The following is a 23,796-nucleotide window of genomic DNA, read 5'->3' on the forward strand; positions in this document are numbered from 1 at the left end:
TCACGTTATACATATATGCATGCTAATTGCTGATGTATAGTTGATAGAATCAGGAAAGTCATTTTATATAAAACACAGCTGAACAGGTGTGGGCACAACCCAAATAAACACACAACAAGCTGGCATAGGAGCAAACAGAATTCCCTCTCCAGCCTGATGTACACTATAAGCAATGGCAGGCATAAGCAGCACATTTCCATACCATTGTCAAATGGATCATAAACAACCAACCTTCACAGCCACTTCTCCTTCCAGCTTTTCCATTTCACCCAGGAGAGCAGACACCAGAGAAGACTTCCCACAGCCAACAGGGCCAACGATGGCAACCAAAGCACCACTGGGGACCAACAGATTTATACTGTGGAGGAAACAGGCTGGAAATTAATTAAACATTAGTTTACTAAAGACATTATGGGTCTTTAAACCAGGGATGAAATATACAGTGACAAATCAGCTTGACCTCAGCCTGACTGGACACAGTAAGCATTGCTTCGTCACTGGTCTTCTCCCCGCTTTCTTGCGTACAATCAACTGTAACCAGGACTGTAGGGGTAAATGGAAACCCACCAATAATCTGTCTTGTTGGTGGTTAAATCAGTAGGATTGGTAGCAAGCCTTCTACGATCCTTTGCTGTGTCGTATCAGTCCATCAGCAAGCCACAGTGACACAAGAAAAACAAAACTGTTCCAATTAAAATCCTTTACTGTTTTCCCCACTATGTTCTTAAAAAGGTGCTGCTTTTGGTCCTGGTTTTGAAGGTGAACTGATACGGAAATGACTGATGGACACAGTCTCTCTGCCAAATTGCCTTTCACTAATAAAATAAAGACAAAATTCCATCTGCACAGATCCTAATGCAGAACTAGGGCTCTAATTCTTACACAGATTCTTACCAAGCAGGTAATTAATGTTTTGAACACTGCAAGAAGTTTTTTGTTTGTTTCTGTGTTTTAAAAAAACACATTCAAAGGAGGAAAACTCAAAGACACTACAATATTTTTCACTATTCTTTCCTTCTAGCTGAGTGTTTTGCCTTACTGCTACTTTAGGAAGTCACCAGGTAATTTTTAGGCCCAGGTGGCTAGCAATTTGAGCTGGAGATGCATGGTTCTTTCTGAAATAAACACCGGAACAGTCACATCACTGAAGTCAACCTGGCTAAAGATTTGGTTGCCTGAACCAAACTGGCTCCTTTGAACTCTAAGCCTCTTACTTGCAGGCTATCCATGTATAATCTGTTAACATAAACTCAGCACAGCAGCACGAGCTCCTTGGACTGAGAATTCTAAGAATACTCATCAGGTTTCTGATAAGGTTTCTCTTGATCTAGCAACAAAGCATAACATCAGGTAAATTTTGTTTGTATTAATTCAAATAGGCAATTGAGCAAAACATGCACCCCACAGTCTGGAAATGGCCCATCTACAGCCACAGGGATGAGTTTGCCACAAGACTCTTAAAAGAACAGACCACTGTTGGCACGGCCTAGTCTAAACCCAGACATCTCACCTGTCCTCACAATCCATCAGATCAATTTGATTTGTCCAACGTTAAAAAAATGTCTATTTAAGAAATTTATGTAGCCTTTCTGTCCTTTAATAGGTAACTATTTTATGCTAGTCATTGTGGAGTCAAAGCCTTACAGCACTTTTCTCTAAAGCCTAAATACCATGAGGCATGAGGGTTAGCTGGATGTTTTAGAGGCAGAAGAGGTGCACACATGGGATGCGTGGAAACCTTTTCCAGAAGTGAGCCTGCAGATATTACTAGACATCTTTCAAACAGACCTCCCAGGAGCCAGAAACCAGGTAGATGATGTACTGCAAGTGCATAAAGACATCTTACTCTTTCAAAGATGGCTTAAGCTCCTTTCCCCAGCTGAACGTCGCATTTGTTACACTGATGGCACTGCCTGTATGACAAAAACACAAGAGAGAAGACAGGAAATGTATTAGACAGAATAGTACGGCTGGGAGACTGGGAGACAGAGGAATCTTTATTTATGGGTGTTTCATGAACACTGCAGTTCCCTTTTCTACTGGCATGGGAAGCACAGTCTCATGACTGTGGGTCACAAGACAGGCTTGTTCAGAGTGAAAATAACTGATCTCAGCTTAAGCTATAGACTGTGAGCTCACAGCCCTGTGGAGCTGAAAAGCTGTCCTGCTTCACCCTGCCCCAGTGAGGCCAGTCCCAACATTCGCTGCTCAGAATCCCCATGCAACTGTTAACACAACTTTACTTAAGAAACTACTGTCAAACGGGTAGGAGACCACTGCACGCTGTTGACTTTGATGTACTAAATTGCCTCTGCACAGCTCTTGCTTGCCACACTAACAAGTTACAGATCTGCAGGATTTCTTTACTTCCTGGTGAGGTGGTGTATACCAGTAATTGCATGACAGCCACACAGCCATCCCTCCTCTGTCTTTGGTGTCACACACAAGAGAGGTTTCAAACCACAGTATTGCCAAAGTGCATTGCATGAGAAAACACATTTTTTTGAGACCACCTGGTTTGCTCATTTGTTTTGGGATACTGTTTCCAACAGAAGAAATCCAAACAATTTATAATGTTCCTGAGCATCTGTGCAGTGCAAAAGGTTTGAGCAGGTCTTGCTGTCCCACATCAGTGGATGCACTTTGTTATTCAGTGCTGTTAGCATCTCACTGCAGATGCAAACTCAGGCCCAATAACTCAGCTCAAAGCTCAAAAATATAGCCAGAAACCTTTGTTTTCCACATAGCCTGAACAACAAACACAAACTTTTCAAAAAAGCAGCTTCTTTTTTTAAAAACTAAGATTATGGCTATTATTTTCTTTTTCCTCTTTTTCCATAACTCAACCAGGCCAAAACAAATACAAGATGTTTGCTGTATTAGCATAGTTTAGAAAAATACTGATGTCTTTACCTGGAGCAATCACTTTTGTTTCCACACAATTTGGATCAAGTTCATCATGACTCAGGAACTGCTGAATTCTCTTTAGGGAAACGCTTGTCTAAGAAAAGAGCACGGTGTTATTTTATCATTCTTTTAATGGGGACTTAATGCTCTTACTCCTGAAAAAGAAAGCATGCAGAACAGCTTAAGCTTTCACCCCATGGGCTTCCTGAACAGACTCATTCTTTCCCTGCAATCAATCTTATGCTGAAATTCAAGCTTTTAACTGTGAAATTTCTCAGCCCAAGCTGAGTTCATCTGAATGAAGCAAAATTCACACAGACAAGCTTACTCAGAAGATGTCAGGCTTTCCGATACAGGGCAGCAGTAGAGAAAGGATATTAGAAAGAAAGCCTGCTAATAGGCAGATGCAAGGGATTTCTTCATTCCAGAAATCAGGAACATATGGGGTTCTTTTGTTCAAGTCGTTCAAAACAACTTATGCACCAGATCGTCCTTACCTGTGCAATGTTGCTAATGACTTGTGGAAGCATACTGAGGGGAAACTTTAAAATATTAAACAAGGAGAGGGAGACAAAAGCCTTTTCTGCATCCAGGATATTCTTCTCATTCACCGAGACATATACAGCAAATGTCGTCAATGCTACCTGAAAGCCAGAAAGTGAGTTTACTGCCACACGTATGTAATATTTTGACATTTTAAAAAGCAGTCAAGCCTGATAAGCATCTTTGAAATAAAAGCATCAACAATAAAATTGGGCACATTCTCCGTTTCTGACCTTTTCAACATGCTTTAAGAATGACAAGTCATATGAACAAGTTGATACAAAAAATGGGCACGCGGAATAAAATAACTTTCGGATTACTAACGGCGACATTTAGTTGAACTAGGAGATTCAAGAAGTGAACTACAGAACTTGGGTAAATAAAAACGAGAAGCGGTTATCTGGCTGTGGTTTGGCTGCATTTCCAACTCCACCCAACCCAATTTTCCCCTTGTAGACTGCTGGCTATGCAAACAAGACACTGATCAATAGGAAAGGGAGTAAAAGCCAGTTATTTGCTGCTTCGCTGTATGACAAGGACCATCCAGTGTGGAGTGACGATCCTCTGCAGTAAACTAACGGTGAGCAGGAACAGGAATGTATATTTAAGGAAATGCATTAACTTTAAGAAAACATGAAAGAGGCAGGATCTTGAGGCCATTAAGAATATTTCTGCAGGGCTGGGCCTTTGATCTTGAGAAGAGTTGGCTAGGAATATTTTTGAAAAAGCACTTATCTGAATGTTTTTATTCACCAAAAGCAAAACCCCTTCTGCAAAAGGGATCACAGTGCAATGAAGTGGAAAACAAAGGGAAAGAGAAAATTGAGGCAAAAGCATTTCAGAACTGGCAATGTATCATTTGGGCTTCATTTTTTACATTAAATCAATCTTTTTTTAGGTTGCAGAGTAATTTAACAACTCCCTCTCCCACTAAAACAAGCAGAGCACTGTAACACAAAAGGTAGAATGAGAGCTTAAGACAGATACTGTTCTGACTGACTCAATTAAAATTTTTTTTGCTCTTTTTGCTATTCACAAATATCTCTGAGGTTTCAAATTCTAGTTCCAATTTGTTATGGGAAGTACTTTGAAGTGGTTGGAAATTCTCCAGAGACAGTTATTCCCAGCTTCCATTGGCAGGCTTTATCAAGAAATACTTTAATACCGATTAACAAAAAGGCTCTAGAGAACAGGGAACTTTGCTTCAAAGCATGTGAATAATTTTTTTTTTAAAGTATTTACATTTTATTCCTATGTACATTTAGCAAGCAGAAAGCCTCATTTATCCTTCAAGGATGTACTGGTACAGCTTAGAAAGCCATGCAAATTCAATTTACCAGGAATGGTGCGCTGATCCATGCAAAGGTGGACAAAGAATTGAGATAGGCAGATTTTTTCAAAACTCGCAGCTCATTCTTTCGTATCTCCAACACTTTTTCTGAAAACGATGGTTCCCAAGCATACAGCTTCAGCACCTTTATGCCACCCAGAATCTCATTCATTAATTTAATGCGGGAGTCTTTATATCGCATTTGTTCCACCTAAGTTATTAGTAAACACAGGAGACAGAGTGTCACAGGAACGGCTAGAAGAGAGCTTTCAACATGTTGTCTCACAGCTGTGATGGTCCTTGGGCTATTTCTAAAGAGGATGCAAAAGGTAATTAAAGAAATCCAGACTGTCTACTGTGCAAGTCTATACCTCCAAAGAAACCAGAAATCAAAGAAAATGGCTGAAAAGCAGAGTATAAAAGCTTTCCACTCATCTTCACTCTTAGGGGTTACATTTTCAAAACCACCTTAAAGAAAGATTCAGGTACTTTACAAAAATACTACCCTACTTCTTCCTTTGATTTCATCAGATTTTCTTCTTTATACACATAGTTGTATTTCTTATGGCATCCCTTGAAAATTGTAGTTACTCCTAGTTTTCTTTTTTCCCTGAATATTAGAATACAGTGCTTCATTCAGTTACTTTAAAAAAAAAAAATATATCCCTCAGCTGTATAGACAAAACAAAAAACTGCGTTCACACACAGATGCACACCAAGTTATGCAGCTCTGAGCATCTTATAATGGGCAAAGGAGAAAAGGAATGTTAATACTAACATGTCAGCATCCAAGAGATTTAATGGGAAGACTGAGTGTCTCTTTAAGGCATGTAATAATACCACTCTGTTACTATGGCTGTGCTTAAATGTCATAATTTATATTAGTTTTCCAACTCTCACCTTTTTTACATCAACAGCTTGGTTTGGGTTTTTTTTAAATCTTCTAAACAGTCACTGATAGGTTGCACAAGCTACTTATTAGATTTTTCTAGCACAAAGCCAGAGGGCACTATTATATTGGTTTTTTCAGCCTTCCTTGACTAGAGGCGACTAAGACTACAAAGAAAGAAATAAAGGATCCTTTTACCTTAAGATAATAATTCAAATTTAGCCCAGCTCAGTAGCAGTGAAAGTCAACACTGGCTATTAGCATAAAAAACAAGCTGCCAGGTTTCAGTTCCCATCTCTGAAAACAGTCATTCACAGCTTGAAGAACAGCATTTATTTGCCCTTTCTCTAGACACTCCTAGCAGCTACCAGGTGAAGGGATATGGAGACAAAGAAACTTCTTGCTAATCCCAGAAGCTGCTCCAGTAGTATGAAGAGCCACTGACTCAATGCCACACCTTTCCCTTAAAAAGCATTCAATTCACTATGGAAAAACTATCTGAGAGGATACAGTTATTAAATATATCAGTACAATCTCACTCCTAAGTAAACTGGTGCAAATGGCAGCTCATTAATGGCCAAGACAACCACTGATGCCTTCATTTCTCATAGCACAGCTGCCAATTCAGATAATGTCACCTTCTCTGCTGGTACCTTACCTGGAATGCTCTGGTTTTCATTGCTATTGCAGAGTTAAATGGGATAAGTAAAACCATCACAGCAACTCCTGCCAGCACAGAAGGCCCTAAAGCCTTGATTGAAAGAAAAAAAGGTAAGTTGTTGTTGTACCCATGTGCTGCTGTTCCCTATGGTGAGCATTAAAACAGTAGGTTATAGAAACAGAAATGAATGCTTTACATAGACAAGTTGAACTCCTCCCAGTGAAGTGTTCTGATTCCGTAGAATAACTATGAGGAGGAGACGGAAAAATATGACAGCATCCACCTTGAATTATTACTATGCTAGTACTGGTAGTAGCAGAGCGCTTTGTGATTTACCTATTACATGGTTCCCAGTGGGAGGGGGAAAGTAAGTTTGAACTAATGCAAATACAGAGCTATTGAGCAAATGTAGAAAGGGAACAAATAAGCCACACAGAAGGAATTTTTCGATTGACTTCTTTCTGACCTAGGGAACTGTAATTACTGAATGAACCCAGTACCCTCAATATGAGTAAAAGCATACAAACTGCTACCAGAGTTCAGCTTACCAGCAGAGCTGTAACTCATAAAGCTGCTGCAACTGAATGGCTTTCAAGTCTAAATCAATGTGGTTATGTTGGTGCTACTGTTTTATGTGGTAACACTTTAAGGATGAAAGCCAGTGCTCAAACTGAACCTGGAATAAACCAGAAACAACTTCACTGTAGCAAAGGAAAAATTATGGTTATTCCAGGTGAGATTTGTTTCATGTTGACTTGCACAAAACTTCTTTATATGGTATGATATAATCTTTATACATGGCTTACATTTTCTACGTCCAGGGTCTTTTTTGTTTGGTTTGGTTTTTAAACCATTTCCTTCAAGCTCTCATTTGTATCAACTACTGGGAACACTGTGATGAGTCCAGAACTGATCCTATCAAAGCATGGTAAGGAAAGAGGAGGCATAAAAGCTATCTTTTGATTCAAATGCCTTATCTTGCCTACCAGCTGAACAAAATAATTAAGAGACTAATTGATCATGTACACCAGTACAAGCTATTTTACAACAAGGCAGAACAATACGTTTCTAAAAAAGCAGTCGTCGGTCAAAATAACAAAAAAATAATAAGCTTGCCCAGCATTTAGATGAATTCTGAAAAATTATGACAGTATCTGTACCTCCCAGAGGAAATACAAAGCTAGAAATATCTGGAGTGGTGCAGACCACAACATGTTCAGGAAAGTCATCAGGTCCATGAAACGCTGGGCATCCACTGACATCAAGTTGACAATTTCTCCAACAGTCGATGAACGCTTGGCTGAGTTTGTGATGACTAAGGACTGGGAAATAAGAGAGATTCAGTGGATTCACAATCCACTTGATATGTACGGAGAAAAAATCCTCAATTATTAGCAAAACAAGATACTCCCCGAGAATGTGCTTCTCCAACAAGAATAAAATAAGTCACACCTACATCAATTCCTAATCTCCAAAGAACAAGAGTTCATGAAATGGTTTGCTTGTGAGCACCTCTATCTCAAGCAGTATGTAGCATTCTGAAGAAAACCTAGTTGCATCTAATCAACTCATACCACAAACATGCTATTCTCCAGGATCCCTTTTCCAAATATTTCAAGTGAACAAATATTTGCCTGTGATATGTCTGATGACTTACCAGTACACCCACATTAAGGTGGTGATCACTAGAAAAGTCTGTAAAGTATGATAGAGGTACTCCTCAAAACTCACCAGAAACCCAGTCTTTTATACTCCAGGAGGCTATTCTTCTCCAATATGCCTGCTCTTCCCTGAGCATTTGAGAACTGAGGCCACTCGCTTGGCTATACACTAGTGTTCCAACCCACAAAATGCTTCCAATCTTACCTTTCGGTATATCACTCCAGTGATCCCAGTTCTCAGCCTCATCCCAGTAACAAAGCAGTACTGGAAATGCTGGTGGAGCATGAGTGTCTGCAGCACAGCACAGATAAACATCAAAGCTGCAATCAAAAATCCCCACCAGGCTGGGGCATCTTTGTTCTTAATGAAGCCGATTAATACACTGTTTTTCAGAAGATTAGGGGAGGAAAAGGAAAAAGGAACAAAAATAAAAAACATGCAGCAAGTTTAATGGGACATAACACAGCTTCTCTCAGCTATGGCATCCTGCCACATCCTCCCTCTAACCACAATAAGTAAACAGCTCTCCAGGATGCAAGCTGAGTTACGATTTTAGTCAAACAACATTGCAAAGATACAACAGCAAAACCTTAGGCTTTGCCAGTGAGAAAGTCCATTTGCAAATGAGCCTGCAGAAAATGAAATACGACCAGAAACTCTAGGTTTCCCCTGAGATCCAGCACCTAAACACGTGGCCCATTGTCTGAGCTCTGTGAGGCAGCCCCCCAGGACAAGAGGTGAATGACAGGACACAGTAGGACAGTGCAGCCAAGTGGGTGAAACCAGCTTCTTTCCCAAATCCTTTTCAAGCAGCCTGAGTGCTTCTGCCTGGGATGTTTTCTCACAAAAAAAGCTAGATTAAAAGACATCCTCCTGGATGGATGCATGAAGAGTTCTTCACTCCTACTTTTTTGGTAGAATGGTAGTACCATTAAACTGGCTATATGTTATTTTATTAATAAGCTATTTCTTACTACACACAGCTGCTGTCCCCGTGAGACCTGCACACTCACACAGCAAACAAGCAGAACAACACAGGGCATTGCCATATAAATGCTCAAAAATCACATTTGTGATTTCAGACTACTGACCAGAGTATTGAATTGTCAAAATATGGGAGGAACAGAGATTTGACTCCATGGTTCAGATAACCAGCAGGGGGAAAAACGCATCTGGAAACTACCAATCAGGCCTCAAAGCCTTGCATTAGAAGCATGAGGTTGCTACATCTTTCTTCTTCCAGTCCACAGAGATCTTCCCTCTGCGCTGCACCAGTTGTTCATGCTGTAAGTGGACAGCTTCAGGAAAACCCCTTCCTCGTACTTCCAGCATGGGATTGAGTAATCTTTTTAGAAACATAAAACTATCTTATGTGCAACTTGCCAGACAGCCATGGCTTTTCCATTTTCTCTTACCCCTAGCAGTGCATTTTCCAAGACTGCAGGAATTTAGACTTGAGAAGAAATTCCCCATCATATGCCTTGAGATACCACTGACAACATACCCAGGATTTTATGCAAAATTGAGAAATTCCCAGAATAGATTATACTTAATGTCTTCTCAAAAGGAAGCCAGCTGCCTCCTCTTCACTAGGGACTCTGGAAGAAGACAGACTGTAAGCTATTAAATGTCACCATACTGGGTCAGACCCTCTTTTTAGCAAATTTCTGGGTATGTCACTAACCACCCACAGAACAACATGATCTCAGAACACAGCTCCACACCGGTGTTATTTTTAGAGACACTCATATAGGAGCAGGGCCCTCTCTTCTCCCCTTCCCCACGTCCACCTGTGGCCTCTATCCAAACTCCATTCCTCTCTCATGCATTAACAGGACTATGTGCTTTTCCATTGATTTGGCAATAAAAAGTAACTGGTTGACAGAAATGCTGGTATTTCCACTGTTACCTTCTTCTTAGTTAATGACTGTCTGGTGAAATTCTCACTTTAAGAATAATACTAACAAAGAAAAAAATGTGGGGATCATGCAAATTCCTTCATGGATCAGGCTGAGCAACTGGTCCCCCCTGGAGATGGGAGGTACAGGTGTTCCTCATACAAGGAGAGTTTGAGGACATACCACTTTTGTCAAGATCTCACTTTTCTTTTCTTTTTTTTTTTAATAGAACCATAATTTTCTTTCACATGGAAATTTACTACAACTGTGCCTCACACATTCTCATTGCTGAGCACAACTAAGAACCCATGAACTCATCTAAATGCTCCAAAATCTTTCCCAGATGACAGCGGCATGGCCAAAGCACTACATACTTGAGCATCACACTTCATTTGTGTATCAAGTCACGCTACAGCTGCAGCCACCACCAACACATGTGGGTATCAGATGTACAGAGACTCCTGAATCCGGCAAGCAGTGCTTTGCTTTGATTTCACAAATAATCCTTTAGAAATGGGGAGAAATTGCTTTGGACTGCTGCACGGAGCAACAGGTAATTTGTAATTCAAAGCTGTCTACTGATGATGGGCGATTTACGAATCTTGCATTGCGGTGAAGCTTGCCCAATTTACAGTTTAGTCCACAATAAAGAACTCCTGTCTTATGGCATTTCAGTGGGAAGGTGAGGGAGCATACACATGCAGCACTGTGAGGGAAACTACCTATGTATTTCAAAAATAAATACTCTGTGCCAAAGCCAAACCTCCACAGGGATTGCACATAGAAACTACTCACACAGTAAACCAACCTTAACAGCTGAGGGTTGACGAAAGAAAGTAGGTCTTGTATCAGCTTGAAGAAGGAGCCAATTAAGAAGTACGGCCCAAAAGTCCTCAACAAAGCTTTGAGAAAGGAAGGCTTTCTATTGTGCTTTTTGTCTCTGATCAGAACTTCGGCTTCCTCTGGACCATCACCAACATGATTCAGAACATGGTTAGATTTCTTCATATATGTCACATCTTCTTTCCTAGGGGAATGAAACAAGCAATTAGAGACAACTGACAATGAGAATGTCATTACCCTATGTGTACAGCACTGCCCTAACATCTAAAAGCCTGCTCCTTTCTTTGCTCTGCTATTGATTGACAGCAAGACTTCCAACAAGATCTAGATGCAGCCAGAGATAGGCCACTCTTGTGTAATACATCTTGTTTTCTTTTCTTTTTCTGCAGTGCTTGAGGTGTACTCCATCGGCCAGAAAATCAATCACCACGGAATGTGAATGTGGCCCAAAGGAGTAGGAGATGAAGGCTTGACTTCCTTTGGCAGAGGACAGAGTTGATGTTGAATCTCCAATTTCTTGTAAAGGAATCCTCTAACTGTTGTTATTTACATACCACAAAAGGCACCCTCACCTAGTCCTTCTGAGAACATATTCGTTATTCAGTTAGTAGCTGTAAACCTTCAGCCTTATCTTTAGCCTTATAGGAAGGGACAGATGGAAGAGACACCCTAGAAACAGTGAAGACTTAAAAGAAGGCATTTGAAAAATAACTTGTAAGTCCTACCCAGTGAGGTTGGATTTATGATTCTTCATAAAGAGTGTGCAGATTTCTTAGAGCTGGCTGGCTGCACAGTCAAATAATTCCAACAGTCTGTGAGCATTCAAAATGATCAGTGGCTAACAGTCCACAGGTAGAAACTTGTTCACATCGTTTCAAACAAAGGCATGTGCAAATCCCAATTTCTTTGCAATAAAGTTTGAGGGCAGGGGGAGAACCTAACCCAGACAATTTTTTTTCGTCCGTAGACAAGAACAAACAGTGTTGTCTTTGTCCTTCCAGATCAAACCTGGGGAGTTTATGAGCAAAGCCTTATTTTTCTGGCAACCAGGCTGTTAAACTCAGTGAAAGATTTGAAGAAACAAGACTACTTGCCCTTGGCTTTGTGCTATTAAAAATGTTTATTACAGTGACCTAACAGCAACGCAATAGTTCTCTCGCAGCAAAAAATCCCAAAGGGAGAAAATGCACTTCTAGTGTTTACTATGGGTAGCTAGGTGAGGTCAGGTTTTTAGCACTGTGTGGGACTGCTCACACCCATTTTTTTAACAAAGCAAAAAACATGTGCCTGGTTTCTATTATTTATAGCAGGGCAGATAATAGATGCTGATTATCTCATGGAAAAACACACGGCTTTCTCAATAGTGATGACAAGGCTCTGCATCTTCATTTTGTCTTCATAAGCATGGTCTCAGAAGCTAACTAAATATGAGGCAAAACAGATTCCAGCTCTCTCTCCTCCATCCAGCACAGCTCTAACTTTCTCAGAAGCAACTGCACTTAGCAGTAAAGTGAGCGAGTACTTCAGCCATACATGCAAAGAGATGGAAAGCAAAGGAAAAATACTCTTTGCATGCTTTATTATCTATAAGAACAACTTAAATCCACACTGATCTGTCCTGTAACTCATTAGTAGCAAATGAATTATTAGCAATTATTTAGCAATAATTCACAAGACAGCCGTGAAGCAAGATGTAAAAAAGGTTTTGTAGGTTTAGGAACAATAGAAATGTGATAATCATTACAATAAAATAAGTTTAAAGCTTCAGCTATGCCAGAGTTGCAACTGATTAAGTTTTTAAAAATAATTACTACTACGTCCACTGAAAATATTTTCCATGACACTTTCAACACATGTACAACTTGACACAGCATTTTTAATGTCATAAAAGCTTGCTCAGAGTAGATTTAATGAGAAGAGTTTAAAAAAACCCAAAGTATTTACAACAGCTCCCAAGCAACTACCATTAATATTATTTGACACAAAGTAATTGAAAATACCTACTTATAATTGAAGAATAAGCAGAGCCACAAAGCTTTTAGAGTTACGTGAAACTCAGCAATCTGGAGTACAGTGATTTGCTTTGTTTCTGCTCTTTTTCCCACCTTAGAATCATTAATACAGTCACCACAGAATTTTACCTGAACTAAATACAAGCCAGAATTTATGGTTAAATTCATTGCCAACTGGCCCCAGTTTGTATGAATAATTTCCAAAATGCAATGAATCCCATGACAAAACTCCAGGCATGGTTTCTGGTTTCCTAGAAAAAGTTTTCCTGGACCCTAGGCACTTCTGCACAATGACTGTGCTCTTACTGTATAAAAGCCTGAGGGAGTAAGATTTATGTCCATGCAGCAAACGACCAGAACCCAGACAATGCACATTATTCCACACCATAAAAATAGAGACATTAAGAAAACAAAAAAACCCAAAGTAAAACCACAGGACACACAGAGCACTAGTGGACAAGCTGCTGGTGGTTAGAGCTGGAAACCTTTCAAATTTTAGCTGCGAAGTGAAACTCTCCACATCATAACCAGCCTTGCCAAGAACCTTCTAATATTATCACATAATAGGGTCTTTCCAATTTGGCAAGGATACACACAGAAGAAAGCCTCCACATGGAGAAGAAATCTCCACAATGAAAGGAAATGGAAGTGCAGGCCTCCTCCTTATTGACATTTTTCATTTGAAACACACTATTATCACATCTATTTGTTTGGAAACATTTTGGACATTAACCAGTGTGAGAAGGAAATACAGTTGCACAATAGATAATTTCTGAAGATTAGATTAGGACAGAACAAGCAATAAAAAGGATATCCTCTCCAGCATGGATGTAACTATATCCAAGTTCTGACCCTCGTCCCATTTCCATCAGAGACTATGGGAATTTTGCTGCTAACTTTCCAGGTAACAGGAATAGGGTCTCAGCTCTTAAAGTGGGATATCTCTTCCCCTCCTGCCTTTCACATTTTGAGTTTTATATCTTTACTGCTAGGAAGTGAAGAGTTGCTCACTGCTAAGAGCCTTAAGGCTAAAAATAGTGTCAGGCCAAAAAACTCATGATGGGGAAGATGAGGAATTCCTTTTTGGTTTATGGTGCCTAGAAGTTGTGCTCTAACTTGCCTAGGAGGGAGGCAATTATGGAGTTAGGCATCTACCAGCTCAGTGATGAAAATTGTTCATTTTCTACAATCCAACCAACTCAATCCCTTCTGCTTACGCATCTTCAGCCCTTCTCCGCATGGTAAATGGCACTACCTGCCCATGTAGATTTTAAGCACCTAGTTAAAAAGTGTGTTGGTGGTACACAAGCCCCCGAGGGCTCTTGCTTGCCTCTGCCTAGACATAACAAAATAAGCAAATTTGACTGTTAATATTAATGAAGAACAGATAGGTTGAAGAGGTTGGTGCCATTTTCAGGGATGAGTAGCTTATTAACGTTGAAATTACTCAGATCAATCTCCTTGGCAGACTCGTTCACATACTTACTGTTTGCACTCTGCTTTTTCTTTGTCCCATTCTTTATTTAGTTGTTGCACAATAATTTTTGAAGTATCATCTTCATTCAGCGACCACAAATCTTTATCTTCAAGAGGCCTTTTGTAACCAAGAACTGCCATGCTGCACATACAGAGAAAAACAGTCCAGTTCAATTTGGCTAACAGTACTTAAAGCATTGCTAGTACCTCTGGGACTACTAAGCTAACAAAAGCAAGAAGATACATCTCCACGGAAAGGGTGATAATTATACCTCCATCTCCCTTTGTTCCTTATACTGATGTTTGCAATTAAGAAAAGGACATTACGTGTTTTGATTACATGTATTTTATTGAAAACATCACTTCAGAAAAAAAAGGGCAATAAAAATCAACTACCAGAAGCATTTGAATGAAACTAAATGTTAAATGAATGAAACGTGTTAAATGAAAACAGTGAAGCTTTAGAAGTGAAAATAACTACATCTATCAGGAATAACTGTCAGAGTTGAACAAAATGCAGAAGTGATGCTCGAGTAAGTTAAAGGAAAATCAGATTTCTCTAACTACAGTTCCTCAACTGCAAGAGGAATTTTGTCAAGGGATACAAACATGTAGTTGCAAAGAATCTCAATGGGGAAGCTGAACATTCAAACTCTGGAGGTTTAGAAAGATCTCACGCTCTCACTAAAAAGAACTTTACAGGGCTGTTGCCAGGACAATGAAGTTGCACAGATGGAAGAATGAAGATCTCAACACCCTCAACCATTATGGAAAAAAATGGGTCTTAACATGACCTTTGACAGCTGTTCCACTTCTTTATCATGGAGTAATAGTAAACTCAATCTCAAATTTGCATCCTTAATACACATGCCTTTTGACAGGAGTTATCAGCTGGTGGTAATCATTTGTATATATAACCCAGTTTACTTTCCCTCTTGCACAGAAAGTGTCCTTACAAAAAAGCATTCACCCATGAACCTGAACAGGAAATAAACCTCAGGTGGGTGAAAGGTTGCCACAATTAATCTTGTGGAACACAGTCTTACGTCTTGGTTTAGGTTATACTCCAGCATGCAGTAAGCACAACCAGACTGTACACCCTGTAAGTCATGCCACAATTATTGCCACTACTCTTCGGAGAATAAATCTGGGCAGTATGAACACTCTGAAAGCTGTTTCTAAAAAGGCAAATGCTAGAAGTGCTGACACCACTGTGGATGAAAGAGCATGCAACATCAACTACTTAGAGAGGAAAAATCTCTGTATTGTCAACTCTGTACAACACATATCACAAGTAGAGTTTGGGGTTGTCAGCTGTCCAACAGCTTGGAAAGAGAAGCTCACCTTGTAAACCACCAAAATGTCAATCTTGACAGGAAGCCTGAAGTTAACTCTGGACATGGATTCTGTAGCAAAGTTATGGGGGAAAAAAACCAAAATAAATAAAGCAAGATATTTACAATTACTTTAGTAAGATGACAGTCTATTTTGTTCAGTTTTGGTATATTATATGGTATACTACATGCATGTACCTACGTCCTAACAAGACACAAAATTTATTTCTTTCATTTCCCATATCACGCAGAACTCTTTATCTTTAAAAATTCCTTCATATACTGCCTTTAAATCACACTTATATGAAGTGAAATGTCATTCTATAGTTTTCAAAATGTTCAGTTTAAGAAATGAACTCAACTTCTCTCTCAGCTTGGTTCAAACATAAATCCAACTACAGAGACCATTTTATGAATTGGAGAAGAAATTTAACCTGTGACACCACTAATATCTTCTGTTATTAATGTTTTTCCATATCTATTCTCAACACATATAGAACTCGTTTATTAAGACAACCCTTACAGACTTTAGCTAACTGTAAATGAATGTTAAGCAAGTAGACCACCATCTCCACAAAAACCACTCTTGAAATAATTAATATTACACTTCAGTGTTCATAAATGTAATTTAAACTGCTGTGAGGCAGCAAGCAGGAGAGCTGCTTTCACTACATAGCTTCATCATTGCTGATGGCACATATAATGGAAAAAGGCTTCAAACCCCAGTAGTACTCTCCATAGCCCATGTTTTGTAAGGGGGTCACTAACTACTGCAATCTCAGTGACAATCCAAAGCTGTTTTCAATCATAAGTATTCTCCGTGGAATTCTCAAAACATGATATAGTCTGTAATATGCAAATAAGGCAAAGTAAAAATACTTACAGGATCTGTACTAACAGGGGAAAAAAATGGAGGCTTTTCTTTAAAACACGAAAGGATCAACTCAATGATTATCAAAGCAAAGTAGATGTAAAACGTGGTAAACCTGAACCTTTCATTTACATGGCCCTGAAGGGGAAAAACAAACACAGTAAATTATTGGTTTTATTGTACTTCCCAGCCCCCCCAACACACACACACACACACACACACACACACTGCATTTTTCACAGCTTCTTTTGGCAATTCCTTTCTTCCTCTACAGTTGAATACTGCAAAGGAGTTGCTAGCAGGAATTATCTTACAAAAGTATGCACGTAGTCTGTAAAGTGCCTAAGAACATGCTTATCTCCAAGCTTCTCGTTAAATTATGTCAAGTTCAAAGTGCTTATACATCTTCACTGCATGCAGACACCCTCTGGAATCAGGGCTGCATGACATCCTTTTAAATTACCTCCAGGGGTTCTTACAAGATCATGTCTTAAGCATAGGAGTTGTCAACCCAGATCAGAGAACATCCATTTACTTTAGTGTCTTGTCACTGACAAGCAGTCAGTGTTAAATACTTTCAGAAGAAGCTGCAAAAAAACACTGTATTGCATAATAACAGTTCCATCTGCTCTAGAGATATTTCCTTTCCTACTCATATGAGCCTGCAGTTGACTTAAAACTTCTTGCTGTGAGGGTACGTCCCTTATACAGCTCTTTCATACCCTAATGTAGTTGTGAATGCTCTCACTGTTCACTTGAAATATTTAAACCTTAAGTGCAAGAGTACTGAAAGAGTATTTGGAAGAGTATTTGGTCCTCGGAACTTGCAAGAACAGGAGAAACATTACCCATACCCATTTTAAGGCTCTGCACCCATAATCTTAAGTTGATTAAGGATTCAAACATTGATAGTCCAATAATTGTACTTATTCACCGCTACTACAGTTTTTAAATTGACTTTAAGTGGTGTTTGAAAGGGTCTCACCAGGCTTGCAGCTATTTTCTGAAGAAGTTTTGCACAGACTGTCATTTAAGGTTTAATTCAATCTCTGCTGGAGTATTTACAACAGCCTGGTATAGCAAAATCCTTGCTAAAAGGATAATGCTGCTAATAGTTACAAAAAGTAAGTATAAAAAAAAAAAGAAATCACCAAACAGAATCAACACTGATTTCACTGAGAAGAAGCAATCACCTTAATGTTTTTCAAACACTCCTTTTCACTCCTAGCCTTTGATGATCTAATCACTGAAGCAATCTGCTTTGCCCTACTTAGTGAAATTTGTTTCTGTGAAAAACATAACTTTCTTACTGTGGGAGAACCTGCTATGTTTTCAAACAGGAATCATAACAGCCCAGGTTTCTTTTCTCTCCCTCCAACTTTCTGTTCTCTATTTACAGCCACAGTTGGAGTCAAAATGCTGTCCTCAGCACATCAGGCACTGACAAAAGAAAGCCTATGGAGCTGTATAATGTGGCCAAGCTGCCTAAGCAAAAAAGAAACATTACATATTAAAAATCTGTCATCTCCGATTACTACCCATCCCTATTTAAGCATGGCAAGGGAAGGGGGCTGCAAAACGGAAAAGGGAAGGGAAAAAAAAAAGAAAAAAAGAGTCTGTTCTAATATATATACAGTGTTGGTACAGCCCTCACATGTCTATCAGGTTTCCAGTATAGCCTTGGGCCAAGCAAAATTTGGTTTTTGACATTGCATGAGAAATCCCAGTTCCCTTCAAGTTACACAAGTCTGAGTCAAGGCAACAGAACTAAACTTCTCTTTCTCTCTGGCAAAAGCTGGGCTCAGATCTGACTCCAAACTCGGTGATTCATTCTCTTCATAGAGATGTTAATGCTACATTTCCTGTTCTCCAAGTGCTAACAAGGATGGTGTGTTACCTGTGCTGTTGTAGTCATGATCTTAGACCGGAAAGGCCCCACGGCACAGAGCACAGACAAAAACCAGAAGATAATGAGCACTCCAGAGGACTGAACTCCTCTCAGCCTTTCGTATTGAATAAGCAGTGTAGCTATCAGCTGTAAAAGTAAATACAGGAACAGTGAACACAATCCCATCCCACTGCTCCCCCTATTCACACTCTCAGTTGGCAGCTATTACAGTCATCATCGACAACAGGACCTCTGTGAAATACGGCCCCTTCATAACTTCACAGAAGTCAATGGCAAAACCTCCTCTATCTAAGGAAAGCAGTGAATAACTTCATGAAATAATGTGTTTTTACTGTTTTCAGAGCCTCATCTCCATCATTCAATTTTTAAACCAGACTTTGTACCTAGGGCTAGGCACAATTGACTATTAGCCACAAACACTTCAAACAAATGTAAGAGCTGTCATTTCTCCAGTTCAGATGGACAATCACGACTTGTCTAGAAAACAAGATTTTAAAAAACCTAACCAAGGGAATTAAAAAATTTTACTGCTTCATTTTTCATACAACAGCCACAAGCCTGTTTGTCATCCTAGGCAAAGCAAATTTGGTTTCTGTTTAATGGAGGAACAGCCACCAGATAAAAGACACAGTTTGACAAAGTCCAATACAATACTGAACAATGCACAAGCCATGCTCTATCATATCTTCCTGTTTAGGCAAAGTCATAACCAAATTCTTTCCACACCTGAATCACAAGCCTGCAGAAAGAGATGAGAACAAGGTGGGAGGCAGAACAATCTCACCATTATAAAGATTTTGATTTACATAGCTGAATCTACGTGAGAGAGAGATCTGTAACCGCGGCCTTTTTGATAAGCAAAATTTGCTTCAGTAATACAAGTACTCATAATTCAGTTAAAAGAGCACAGGATAAGGCAACGAATGCAAAGGAACCCTTTTCCTCCTTCATCTGTCTAAGAAAGAGTTATTCTTACTGGTTACAATAAACAGAAACAGCTACAAACCACAGTGATGCCAACGATCAATGGAGTTACAAAATAGACTGGTGGAGGCGTTCTGTTTTGCAGGAGCTCGTGGAAAGAGTAGAAGAGATCTGCCCAGCTCACGCACCACAGCAGGACACCGAACAGCTGAAAACAGTCAAACAAACAGCATTTGGTAAACTAATCTCCAGGGGCAGTCAGAGAGCTAGCAAAACCTTTATGATTCACAGATTCCCAGCAAGACAAAGCTGTGTAAACAGAACAACACCGCTGCGGTGATCAGCTGCAGTCAGGCTAATGGAGCTGTCCCACCGCACTCAAACCAAGGATCTCGTCTCAACTGCTTTCCGAGGGATTTGCAAACACAACTACTAGAAAGACTAATGTATTTACCTGTTTTTTTCCCATACTATTCAGTTTTGCTTGGAAACACAGGCAGCATCCAGATTAAAGGCAGACATGCCCTGAAAAATGCCTGGCATTTTTCTCCAGGAATAACCCCAGTTCTCTCATGGCCTATGGAAAGCAACTTGCTTGCTTTCCTTAAACCTAGCCATCTATAAACCCGAGGTGCTGTTGACACCAGCCACGTCTTAAACACAAGATGCAGATGAATTCACATAGCTATTGGGTGGGTAGAGTGGCTTGAAAAAATGACTTCTTGTGCTCACTTTCACAATGAGATTAAATTCTCGCTAGACCTATCTTAACGCCTTTGTTTTGCAGCTTTCAGTGATTTAAAGCTTAAGTAAGGGTGAAGCAGCATAATTTTGGCTCAACAAAGGGCTGAACTCTCTTCTGCAGAGCAATCAACTCCTCTCTCTACCCAGAAAGGTGGGCTTGCAGGAAGGATTTCCTTACAGATGAGCTTTCCTTTGGTATTCTTCCTCAGAAATCTGTACATACACTGCTGTTTCCTATAAGCAAGTTCTTCAGTTCCCCCATAAATCAGAGGGAATTTTGTTTAAACCCTACTGCAGCACTTGCTTGGACACTGAACTAACACTAACAAACTCAAAACTGCACATTACTCGTGGAACACTGCAAGGACATCTTACCGTCTTGAACCTGCTCAACATGGAAAGCACAATGTACCCTCTCTTGTTGTGCTTTAGGTAGAGAAGATAAAAGGGTAATGCACTCCACAGGTAAATGCTGGGGATCCACGCTAGGACAGTATTCTGGAAACATGGTGTCAGGTCTGGATTATCAGTGTGTATCGAAAGATTTGAATCCTGGAAAAAAGATGAGATGTTTATTAATAGAGAGGCAGAAGTGCTGCCAATTGGAACATCTGCTTGAAGAAGTTGTATCCAGAATCTGCTGGAGTTAGCACACGGCCTTAGTAAAAGCTTTCCCAAAATACCTATCCCAACCACTTGTGGTTAATCTGTTATAGTAAAAGGGCTAAGTACAGTTATAAATACTGGGCAAAATCTAAAAAAGGAGACTTCTGCCCTCCCGTATCTCAGAGTTGGACATACATTTTGTAGCAGACAAACCCCTTGTCTTTCAGTCTTTGCTAAGGCTTAGTTACAGGTGCTGATACCACAATATTTCTCAGGCATTCCCAGCCTGGAGTAAAACTGCTAAACAAAGCTCTTGAGGCAAAATCCTTGACTTGAAAACTCATCTAGCAAGAATGCCCAGTACTGGAGAAAATGACCAGATTTAGATCAACCGTATGCTGACCTGGGAAAACCCCCTCCATTTATGACTAAAATTTTGTCCTTCTTACTCATACACCTCCAACTATAATTACTTCCCTATTCTAAACAAAGGTAAAAGGAAGGTATTGTACGTGCAGGTTTCATACGGGTTTCTCACAAACATCACAAGCAATGCTTTCCATCTGCGACCTTGGACACCACAATTCACATATGCAACTTGTACCTAAGGATTTGAACACAGCATGCACAAACACACAGTTACACAGTTCAAACTAAAATAGACATTTCAGTACAGTTAAGGGGAACTTGGTTTTAATCAAACCTATTGGAAATTCACAACTTGCATTTTGCCATCTGATGTGTCATCTTAAAATGTGGTAGATAAATACGTACTTGCAGGAAATGTAAAATTACTTCATTGTGCTATCATTAACAAGCAGATGATAAAACTAAGATATCTGTGGCTCAAATATGCCTTATCTCTGCACTAGAATCATTTACTTATACCTAATTATTTTGGGGTATGAGCTCTCAGTAGAAGCATGTTTCAGTTAAGCTGAGCCACTTCTCCCCACCCCTTATAAATGAATGACTGACTAGTCTGAATATGAATTCTTCAAAAGTATTTCCAGTCCTGCTTTTGTTTACAAACACAAAAGAGACCGAATGCTGAAAGCAATGGTTGATTTTAGGAGAACTGAAGAGCCAAATCTGCTGACAATCCTTCAGTTTCAGTGATGATCTGTCAGAAGGGACATGTATCACTGTATCAGTCCACATACACATGAAAGAGCCCGTAAGTGTAATGAAACTACAAAGCCTTGGCAGGTTGCAGGATGGTTCGGCTGAACTGTGACAAGTTTGTCACTCAGTACTTCAGCTTTTGTGCAAATGAAACCTCTGGCCGTGGTGAAGGGTGGCACAAACCCATCAGCTGCACATCTGAACTGCACCCTTTAATGCCACAGAGTTAGTGCCTCTCCAGCTGAGAAATGGCTCTTTTGGAGGCACACGAGTACCCAGCTCTGGCCTGGGCCAGGGGAATAAAAACATTCCCATTTACCTAAACAGGTTTGTCCAGACCTAGGGGAAACTTCAGCCACAAATCAACGCCACAGGGGCAATTACATGGCAATTCAAACACAAGATCAAACCAAACCAAACTCCAGCCTCACATTCAAAGTATTTCTGTGTTTTCCTCCAACGAGCAGGTCTCCGGCACCAGGAAGGGAAATAACGTTTAAAGAGGACCCATTTTTGGCTCATCATCAAAACATTTCAGCATCTCTAACATGATAAACTCCCCTAGCAGCTACCCTGCCTGGGGCAGGAGATGCCCTCTAGCAGTTTGGAGCTGAAGAGCTCTTTAGTTCCAAAGCAGGAGCTTATCTACTATCATTTACTCAACAAAATACTAATTTCCTCTTTAAATTACATGTGGTTTAGCAATGTCTTGAGCATGTTTGCAATTGTGCTCCTTTTGCTTGCTGGAAAGAATCCTGGAAAAGGAAAGCTGAGGAAGAATAGCAATAAATGGGCACAGAATAAAACAAAGATTCTGTTTAAGGGAAAAGCTATTGAGGGGGAAAAAAAAAAAGCACTCCTAATTTAAACCTTTCCTATAAGACCAAAATGTCCAGAAATGGCTTTCTGTCTGACAGCAACCTAGAAACTGCCCCAGATGTCCATTAACTTCGGACTGAACACAAGCTGACTATTGTATCCAAGACACAGACTGTATGGCTGCCAAACCATTTAAAGGTTTTCATTAACTCTTATTTAAACAAGGAAAAGGACTTTCATTTCTGAACGTATAAATACAGCTGGCCAGAAAACAAAAATTCTGTCCTAAAAAAACACGTAAGATTTTGAGATTTGGTTGAATTATCCCTAAGAATAAAAGTGGAACCTTGCCAAAATTATATGAAAGTACAAGAAGCAGCACCCACCCAATGACCAACAGGAGCCTACTACTTCCATGGCACATGGGAAACAGGGATGTGGGCTGAAGGAGAAACCTGCGTCCAAGGTGACAGACCAGACTACTGGCTACCTTGGTAATGTTTTCCCAGGTCCAGTTCCACCCTGGACCAGATAAACAAGCTTTCCTGGAACAGATCTGTTTTTGTAAAAAGCTTCCCCTTCAATAAATCGGTGTTTTCTGAGCACAGACTCTTTCCATCCTTGAATACAATGAGAGGTGTTCCTGGTAGAAGACAGACTACCTAAAACATTTAAGTAATGTAATTCCATGCAAATTACTTGCTCTCCCTAAGACCGGACCACAGTGGACTAATGCTGCTATGCCATGTAGCAGGACTCTGCTACGAATTATTATTATTATTACTTTTAAATCTGGGAATCTGAAAGTTGTGTTTCTTACCAAGCCGGATCTATTTTCACAGAGCTGGCAGTTCCACTTTATGGCTTTATAAATCACCACACCGACAGCATATATTCCAATACCCACTCCAACCCTAAACAACTAATTTTGAGTCAGAATATAACATGAAGTCTCAGTACAATCTATCGTGACGAAGCCAACACTGTTAAATATTGCTAAATACCCTTCAATTCAGCAATAAACTTATGGAACTACACCCTTGAGAACAAACACAAGAAGCAACGGCTGGAGGGACACACCAGCTCTTTGACTCCTATCTTTAAGGCTCCTGCTTTAACCTGGCTTTGCCTTTCCGTATTCTGAACCCTGTCCTGGTAAGCAGAGCAGGTTTAAATGCTTCTTGAGTCCCATTCTGACTGAGGATGAAATTACCCACCTTGGGCTGTCTGGGTTTGAGGGTTT

General features: G+C 39.9%; 1 protein-coding gene across 2 annotated transcripts in view; it reads right to left on the bottom strand.

The window, feature by feature from the left end:
• ABCC3 (ATP binding cassette subfamily C member 3) overlaps window positions 1–23,796 on the bottom strand; it is a 49,195-nt gene that overhangs the window by 13,701 nt on the left and 11,698 nt on the right. Inside the window, exons 2-16 of one of the 2 annotated variants that reach the window (XM_074846804.1) lie at window positions 20,379–20,555; window positions 19,342–19,467; window positions 18,324–18,461; window positions 16,439–16,564; window positions 15,566–15,627; window positions 14,232–14,363; window positions 10,699–10,917; window positions 8,197–8,374; window positions 7,491–7,652; window positions 6,328–6,420; window positions 4,788–4,991; window positions 3,405–3,551; window positions 2,914–3,001; window positions 1,847–1,913; window positions 232–358 (exon numbers count right to left, since the gene is read on the bottom strand). In XM_074846804.1, coding sequence (XP_074702905.1) covers window positions 232–358; window positions 1,847–1,913; window positions 2,914–3,001; window positions 3,405–3,551; window positions 4,788–4,991; window positions 6,328–6,420; window positions 7,491–7,652; window positions 8,197–8,374; window positions 10,699–10,917; window positions 14,232–14,363; window positions 15,566–15,627; window positions 16,439–16,564; window positions 18,324–18,461; window positions 19,342–19,467; window positions 20,379–20,555 — 2,046 coding nt within the window. Of the gene's footprint in view, window positions 1–231; window positions 375–1,846; window positions 1,914–2,913; window positions 3,002–3,404; window positions 3,552–4,787; window positions 4,992–6,327; window positions 6,421–7,490; window positions 7,653–8,196; window positions 8,375–10,698; window positions 10,918–14,231; window positions 14,364–15,565; window positions 15,628–16,438; window positions 16,565–18,323; window positions 18,462–19,341; window positions 19,468–20,378; window positions 20,556–23,796 lie in introns of both variants that reach the window. The other variant, XM_074846805.1, reaches the window with a different exon arrangement.

This window comes from Strix aluco, chromosome 21, assembly GCF_031877795.1.
Source record: "Strix aluco isolate bStrAlu1 chromosome 21, bStrAlu1.hap1, whole genome shotgun sequence".
Lineage (NCBI taxonomy): Eukaryota > Metazoa > Chordata > Aves > Strigiformes > Strigidae > Strix > Strix aluco.